Genomic DNA, 8975 nt, shown 5'->3' on the forward strand with positions numbered 1-8975 from the left:
AATACACGTCAGTTGCTCCGTTGAGTAGTACTCGTTTGCGACTCCGGGGTCTGTACCCTTTTCATACTGTTCATGGGGTTCTCAAGGCAAGAATACTGAAGTGCTTTGCCATTCCCTTCTCCAGTGGACCACATTTGTCACTTAGCCACCAACCTCGACAGCATATTAAAAACCAGAGACATCACTATGCCAACAAAGGTCCATCCAATCAAGTCTATGTTTTTTCCAGTGGTCACATATGATCGTGAGAGTCGGACCATGGAGAAAGCTGAGCGCCGAAGAATTGATGCTTTTGAACTGTGGTGTTGGAGAAGACTCTTGAGAGTCCCTTGGACTGCAAGGAGATCCAACCGGTCCATCCTAAAAGAAGTCAGTCCTCAATATCCATTGGAAGGACTGATGCTGAAGCTGAAACTCCAATACTTTGGCTACCTGATGGGAAGAGCTGACTCCTTGGAAAACATCCTGAGGCTGGGAAAGATTGAAGGCGGGAGGAGAAGGGGACGACTGAGGATGAGGTGGCTGGATGGCATCACCGACTCAATGGACATGAGTTTGAGTAAACCCCAGGAGTTGGTGATGGACCGGGAGGCCTGGCATGCTGCGGTCCATGGGGTCGCAAGAGTCAGACATGTCTGAGTGACTGATCTGCACTGGAGTGTACCCGCCAGGCTCCCGGTCCCTGGCATTCTCCAGGCAAGAAAACTGGAGTGGGTTGTCATTTCCTTCTCCTGTGTGTTAAGTAAGTTTGGGGTTTTTTTCTTTCTGCCTTAACACTCTGGGGACACTTTTGGGGGCAAGACCACGTGGATAATTTTTGGACTCATCTGGCTCTCTTTGTGGGGGCGTCCCAGGGGGCACCGGTGCTAAACAACACACCTGCCACTGCAGGAGACATAAGAGATCTGGGTTTACTCCCTGGGTCGGGAAGACGGCCTGGAGGAGGAAATGGCAACCCACTCCACTGTTATTGCCTGGAGAATCCCATGGACAAGGGTGCCTGTCCACTGGGTCCCAAGAGTCAGGCGTGACTGAAGCGACTTAGCACGCACACATGCCTGTCTTTGTGACTGTTTAACATTCTTCAGATATTATGATTCTTCCACTGTTTGGCTGAGCTTTTTTGAGATTTAACTTACACTTTGCCATTTTGTCAGCAGAAATGTCACTTATCTTCTTCACTTTCATGACGTTCAGATATACATATGTTTTATGTTTGCCCACAAACAACTACGGTTTTGCTTTCTAGGAAAGTTGCAATGAGAAACAAAATATCTCAAGTCTTGACAATCACAGAAAATGAGGTGAAGCCCCTCTGGCATTCTTTTATTTCCCTTTGTCTTAACCCTAGGATGAGATGGCACGAAACCCAGGAGGAGAGAGACAAACTTCAACCAGCAAATCACTATAGAGAATATAAGTTCCTAAGTCTTTTGTTGTGATTTAAATTTAAAACGAAACATCATGAGTAGGTAAAGAAACGAGGCTATTTCTCCCTGACACAGCCCGGCCTCATGGCTCCGCAGTCTCAGCACGAAATATACATGGATAGACATTGCGGCCCAACCCAAGTATGCACTGAATGAACAACTAAAGGTCACCGATTTCTGTGATATAAGCTTATAATGATATATAACACCATCACTGAATTCCCTATAGCCAACTCAGACATTCTGAGCAAAACATATGTTCAACAGTTTAAGTAAAAAGTTTGAATGATAAAAGCTGTAGTGGCAAACTAAGCATTGTCTAGTAAAGGTGAAACAATTGCACTTGCATAATGCCTCCACCTATGGAGTATTCTTGCCTGGAAAATCCAATGGACACAGGAGTCTGGCGGGCTACAGTCAACGGGGTCGCAAAGAATCGGACACCACTGAGCGACTAACACACACACTCGTAGACAAAAACACACTGTAGCTCTCAGCGTCTTATGGCTGCTGACCCTTGATAACGTGGGACACAGGGCAGAAGAGGAGGTCAGCACTGAGAACTCCAGTCCTCCACAAAAACACTGCAGGGAGAGGGTGGGGATTCTGGAAGATGAATGATTTTGCAAACAAAGGGACAAGCCCCTCCACAGTAAAATCCTCAACGTCTCAAAGTGGTAAGCCTGCCCTCACGAGTGAGTCCCAGAGAGTTTGGGCTGAGGACACTGTCATTCCAGACGAAAAGTGCTATTAGAGGTGAAAACTACCTTGTGAGTGAGGCAGTGTTGGAAATACAATGAATTATCTTGGTTTAGAATCTTCACACTTAAGTGCACCACAAAGAACCAGGATTCCTGGTGGGGGTATTGGCACAGCCTATAGAGGACTATAGATCTACCGTTAAAAAAACAAAAAACAGTGGAAAGAAATGGTGATGTCTAGTATATTATTCTTGACTGTCAACATGAAGAAAAAAGTCAGAACCTAAAAGTTGAGAGTTATGTTGTGTTTGGTTGGGTACTGGCACAGCTTGTAGAGGACTATACATCTACTGTAAAAAAAAAAAAATGGTGAAAAGAATAGCGATGTCTCGGATATTATTCCTGACTGTCAACTTGAAGAGAAAAGTCACAACCTAAAAGCTGAGAGTTAAGTTTTATTTGGTGGGAATTCAGGAGACAGTATTTCAAGTCACCCTGAGAGAAGTGCTCCAAGGACGTGGGGGGAGGAGCCAGGTTCCACAGAAGTTTGCAAGAGAGGGAAGGTAGTCCGAACCTCAAAATATTTTGGTGACTCGGAGAAAACCCGGTATCTCAAGTTACGGAATTTAGCACTTTGCTATGCATGGCAGGATGCAAGAGTCGGGGCTCACTGAAATCATTCTTTTCATGCATCTTGGCTATCCTGGGGCCGTGCGCCTTGCATTTTTCCCCATCCCGAGTTCCCTTGGGCTCACATTAGGGAGTGGCTGCAATCTGACAGCTGTCAGACCAGAGGTATATTCCTCCTTCCTGAGCACCCTGGAGGGCTGGAAACTCTGATGACTGTGTCATCCTGCTTTACGGATATGGTAGAAAACAGTTTGTTCCTCGTGGCCTGTGGTCCCAGTGAAATGTAACCTCAGGAACCTGAATGAATGTTCTCAAAAGAGCAGAAACAACCGATTAGCTCATGCACTAACAATTACAAGCCTCTGCTCCGATTAAAACAGAAAATAAAATACAGAAACCTGTAGGGCCTGAGGGACTGTGACCTCGTATGTATAAGATAAGGAGAGAAAAAATGCAGTCCAGAATCAAGGAAAGATTTTGTTCCTGACACAAAGAAAAGGAATCTTTATATATATTAAAATGTGCACAGAAGTATGTACATGTGTATAAGTCTCTACATCCCTACATAACCTCAGCCTTTAATTTGTTTCTCATTTATCTGATACCCATTTGGAGTGATACATCAAAAGTTTAGTGGGAAAACAAAACACTTATTATACAAATTAAAAGTATAGGTTAATTACATTTTCTGGGTCAAATAGAAAATGTCTAAATGAAAACACATAATGGATGTGAGAGAGAAAATTTCTGACAATGAGTACTGTCTTCCCTGTTTAAAGCCTTCCTTTAGATTTATTATTCCCTTTGAAGAATCACCGCACTTGCATCCCTTCCACCTTGACTCAGGAGTAAGACAGAACACAGCCACAAATAGAGGGAGCTCAGAGAATACAACTGTTGCCAACCAATAGCCTGGGGTGTGCCTATTTGGGTAGACTCGAGAACTATTGAGGTAATCCAATCGTAATTCAGGAATTAACCAGGATGTATCCATGTGTGTGTGCGTGCGTGTGGGTGGGTGTGTGTGCATGTGTGCACGAGTGTTTGCTCAGAGAGTGGGGAAGGGCTTCAGTTTAGCCTAGATCTGTCCAGTTTCTGCCTCAGTGTACAGGCTTGTCTTTAGTTTGCTTCTCTCCAACTGACAAATGAGAGGGCTGTCCAATTTGTTTCTTAACTAAGTTTTGTTCCTTTTCTTTCTTCCTTCAACACTTTGGGGCCCCTTTTGGGGGCAAGACTACATCTTCAATTTTTGGTCTCACCTGGCTGTCTTTGTGGAGGCTTCCCAGGTGACACCAGTGGTAAAGAACTTGCGTGTCAATCCAGGAGACATAAGAGACCACGGTTTAATTCCTGGGTCGGGATGATTCGCTGGAGGAGAAAATAGCAACCCACTCAGGTATTCTTGCCTGGAGAATCCCACGGACAGGGGAGCCTGTCCACAGGGTCACAAAGAGTCAGACATGACTGAAGCGACTTAGCACGTGCACGTGGCTGTCTTTGAGACTGTTTGACAACTTTCAAATATTATGATTCCTTCCGTTTTTTGGTTGACCTTTCTTCAACGTACACTTTGCCATACTGTCAGCAGAAAGGACAGTTGTCTATATTCTCATTCATGACATTCAAAATTATATTTGATTTATTTTTGTCCACAAACAACTATCAAGTTTTGCCTTCCGGGAAAGCTGAAATGAGAAACAAAAGAAATCTCTAGTCTTGAAAATCACAGAAAATATGGTGATGCCCCTCTGCCATTCTTTCCCTTCCTTCTGTATTAACCCTAGGATGAAACGGAAAGGAACGCAGTAGGAGAGACAAACTGGCCAGTAAATCAAAAGGCAAAAAATAAGTTCTTCAATTTTTTTTTTTCTTTTGCTGTTCTTTAAATTTAAAACAAAACATCATGAGTAAGTAGAGAACCGAGGCTATTTCTCCCTGACACAGCCTGGGCCTCACTGCTCTGCATTCTGAGCACAGCACAGAGATGGATCGACAAGTCAGCCCAACGGAAGTATGTAGACTGAACGAACACCTGAAGGTGACTGATTTCTGTGACATAAGCTTTTACTAATACAGAACACCATCACTGAGTCACCTATACCCAACTCAGAAATTCTGAGCAGAACAAATCTTGAACACTTTACGTAAAAGAATTGAGCAACAAAAGCTGTCGTGGCAAAATAAAAATTGTCTCCTAAAGGTGTAACAATTGCAATTGGATAATGCCACCACTTACTTAGGTCTCCACACTTCAGATCTCAGCATCTCAGGGCTGCTGACACTTGATAGCTGGCGACATGGATCGGAAGAAGAGGAAGTCATCGCTGAGAACTCCCCTCCTTCACACAAACACTGCACGGGAGAGGGTGGGGATGCTGGAAGATGAATGACTTTGCAAACAAGGAGACAAGCCCCTCCACAGTAGAATTCTGAAGTTCTCAGGATGTGGTTAGCCTGCCCTCATGGGGGAGGCCCAGAGACTTTGGGCTGAGGACACCGTCATTCCAGAGGAGATGTGCTACTAGAGGTGATAACCACCTTGTGAATGAGGTGGTACTGGAAAGACAGTTAATGAGAATCTTCAGACCTACATGCACCAGAAAAGAAGCAGGATTCCTGGTGGGGGTATCGGCACAGCCCGTGGAAGACTAGAGATCGACCATAAAAAGCTGGTTGAAAGAAACCCTGATGTCTCGTATATTGTTCCTGACTGTTGATCTTGAGCCTATTATACAGAGGGAAGTAAGTCAGAAAGAAAAACACTAATGTAGTATATTAATGCATATATATGGAGTTTAGAAAGAAGGTAACAATGACTCTATATGCGCGACAGCAGAAGAGACACAGAGGTAAAGAACAGACTTTTGGACTCTGTGGGAGAAGGTGAGGGTGGGATGATTTGAGAGACTAGCATTGAAATATGTATATTACCGTATGTGAAGTAGATGGCCAGTCCAGGTTGGATGAATGCGACAGGCGCTCAGGGCTGGTGCACCGGGACCGCGCTGAGGGATGGGACAGGGAGGCAGGTGGGAGGGGAGTTCAGGATGGGGGACACATGTACACCCACGGGTGATTCACGTCAATGTATGGCAAAAACCACTGCAATATTGTAAAGTAATAAGCCTCCAAATAAAATAAATCAGTTAATTCAAAAAAGAGAAAAATAGTGACAACCTAAAAGATGAGCGTTATACTTTATTTGGAGGGAATTCGGGAGGCAGTTTCTCAATTCACCTTGAGAGAATTGCTCCAAGGAGGTGAAGGGAAGCGTCAGGTTGTACAGGAATTTGCAAGAACGGGGATGTAGTCTGAACATCAAAGCGTTTTTGTGAATTAAAGAAAACCAGCTATCTCAAGTTAAGGAATTTAGCATTTTCCCCATGTATGGGAAGAGGCAAGTGTCTGGGCTCACTGAACACGTTCCTTTCATGCATCTCAGCTCTCCTGGGGCATTTTTCCTTGCATTTTCTTGCATCTTGCATTTTATCACATCCTGAGTTGCCTTGGGCTCACCGTAGGGAGTAGCTGCAACTTGGTAGCTGTTCGCCCACAGGTGTATGTCCCCTTCCTGAGCACCCTGGAGGGCTGGCAACTCGTGATGACTGTGTCATCCTGGTTTACTGATTAGGCAGGAAATACTCCCCTCCTCATGACCCTGTGGCCCCAGTGAAATGTAATCTCAGGAACCTGAATGAATGTCCTCAAAAGAACAGAAACATCTGAGTCGTTCACTCACTCCTAATTACAAGCTTATCCTGGGTGAGACAGAAAACAAAATACAGATATCAATATGGCCTGAGTGACTGAATTCCTACGTGTAAGATAAGGAGGGAAAAATGCAGTTAAGGATCAAGGAAAACTTATGTTCCTGACAAAATACAAACAGAAGGAATGTTTATTATTATACTTAAATCTGTACATAATAACTATGTACATGTCTATAAGTCTTCGTATTATTGCATAACTTCAGCCTTTATTTAGTATCTCATCTAACTGATACACATGTTCATTGACAAATCCAAAGTTTATTGGGAAAATTAAACTTCTACTGTAAAACTTCAGAGTGTAGATTGACTACATTTTCTAGGTCAAATAGGTAATATCTAAATGAAAGCACAATGAGGAAGTGAGGGAGAAATTTTCGGACAATGAGTACCGTCTTCCCTACTTAAAAGCCTTGCTAGAAAGATTGTCATCAGACACCCTACCTCAAGGTTCACCCAGACGCCGTCTCAGGCAGGCCAGCAGCAGCCTCATCTTCCCCATGGCTTTCGCGGTCTCTCTACTGATGGCCCTGGTGCTGGTCAGCTGCAGCCCTGGAGGATCTCTGGGCTGTAACCGGCCTTGGAACCATGTGTCGGTTGGCAGGCAGAACCTCAGGCTCCTGCGGCAAATGAGCAGACTCTCCCCTCGCTCCTGTCTGCAGGACAGAAAAGACTTCGGTCTTCCCCAGGAGATGCTGGAGCGCGGCCAGTTCCAGAAGGACCAGGCCCTCTCTGTCCTCCACGAGATGCTCAAGCAGTGCTTCAACCTCTTACAGACAGAGCACTCCCCTGCTGCCTGGAACACGGCCATCCGGGACCAGCTCCGCGCTGGACTCATGCAACAGCTGGAGGACCTGGATGCTTGCCCGGGCCTGGTGAAGGGAGAGGATGCCTCTGACCAGGGAAGGATGGGCCCCGTGCTGGCCGTGATGAGGTACTTCCAGGGAATCCGTGACTACCTGAAAGAGAAGGAATACAGCGAGTGCGCCTGGGAAACCGTCAGAGTGGAGATGATGAGAGCCCTCTCTTCGTCATCCATCTTGCAGAAAAGGATAAGAAACCTGGGTGGAGCTCTGAAGTCACCTTGAGATGACTCTCACCGACCAAGATGCCACATCAGCCTCGTACACTCACCTGTGCTCATTTCAGAAGACTCTGATTTCTGCTTTAGCCACCAAATTCATTGAATTACTTTAGTTGATACTTTGTCAGTAGTAATAAGCAAGTAGATATAAAAGTATTCAGCTGTAGGGGCATGAGTCCTTAGGTGATGCCTGCCCTGAGGTTATCTGTTGCTGATTTATTTATTCCTCCTTGCATTTAACATACTTAAAATGTTCAGAAATTTATAAAATTACATTTCATCTGTACATCATATTAAAATTTCTAAAGCATCTTTACCATTTCATGTGATTACATTTGTGCTTTGTTATATTTATTAAATCAAAGAAAATGAGTTTCTTCACTCAAAAAGTGAAATCCAAACCCCATTTTAAAACTTTATTAAAGAGTGGGTGGTTACATTTATTTACTCATTCATTCCATTCATATTATACATATAAATTGAGTACCCGAGTGACAGACTGTGTAATTGTCACCAAGGAATACATGTGAATAAACCAAATGCAGTTCCTACGGCATTGAAGCACTCAGTATTACAGAGAATACTGTTTATGTAAACAGTATTGTTTTATTTCGGTTATACTAAAGACTGCAAGGAGAGGTAAAGGAAAAGAATGTCCTCACACGGGAAGCTTTAGGTACAAATGATGCTGGAAAGATAAATAATATTATACATCCTTCCTAAGCTGCCTGCGGGGCTTCCCCGGTAGCTCAGCTGATAAAGAACGCGCCTGCGGAGCAGGAGACTCCAATTCGATTCCTGGGTCAGGAAGATCCCCTGGAGAAGGGAGAGACCAACTCCCCACTCCAGTATTCTTGGGCTTCCCTGGTGGTTCGGTCGCTAAAGAATCTGCCTACAATGCAGGAGACCTGGGTTGCGAAGATCCCAGGAGGAGGGCCCGGCAACCTACTCCAGTATTCTTGTCTGGGGAATCCCCATGGACAGAGGAAGCTGGAGGGCTGTAGCCCGTGGGGTCTCCAAGAGTGTGATACAACTAAGCATAGGGCACAGAAAGTCAATGAATTCTCTTAACTCAGTTTCAAGTCACCAAAATCTGGGGAGACTATTTTAGATAGACATTACCCAAACATAATTATTTCTACCGAGTTTACCTAAGCTCCTTTTCCTCCTTACTCTTAGAGATCACAGACCACTAGTATCAGAGAGCCCAGGTAGATCATTTATATGGCAAAGGCACAAGAGAAATACCAATTCCTTCCAGAAAGCTGGCTTAAAACATTACAAAAGGCTCACTTTGATACAATAGCAGAGCTAGCTGAGGCCATTGTTCTCCAGCTCTCTGGGCAGCGCCCATTCATCAGGG

General features: G+C 44.6%; 1 protein-coding gene across 1 annotated transcript; it reads left to right on the forward strand.

Annotated features, from left to right (window-relative positions):
* Nucleotides 1-7028: 7028 nt before the first annotated feature.
* Nucleotides 7029-7616, forward strand: LOC145538180 (interferon tau-like). Its single transcript, XM_081569845.1, has one exon. It carries the CDS (start codon nucleotides 7029-7031, stop codon nucleotides 7614-7616), a length of 588 nt encoding a protein of 195 aa, XP_081425971.1.
* Nucleotides 7617-8975: the final 1359 nt, after the last annotated feature.

Source organism: Giraffa tippelskirchi, chromosome 1 (genome assembly GCF_054371585.1).
Source record: "Giraffa tippelskirchi isolate mGirTip1 chromosome 1, T2T-mGirTip1v1.2.pri, whole genome shotgun sequence".
Lineage (NCBI taxonomy): Eukaryota > Metazoa > Chordata > Mammalia > Artiodactyla > Giraffidae > Giraffa > Giraffa tippelskirchi.

Bases quoted from the DNA above. Each gene is read 5' to 3' on its own strand.
- LOC145538180 (XM_081569845.1), top strand. From the start codon at position 7,029: ATGGCTTTCGCGGTCTCTCTACTGATGGCCCTGGTGCTGGTCAGCTGC.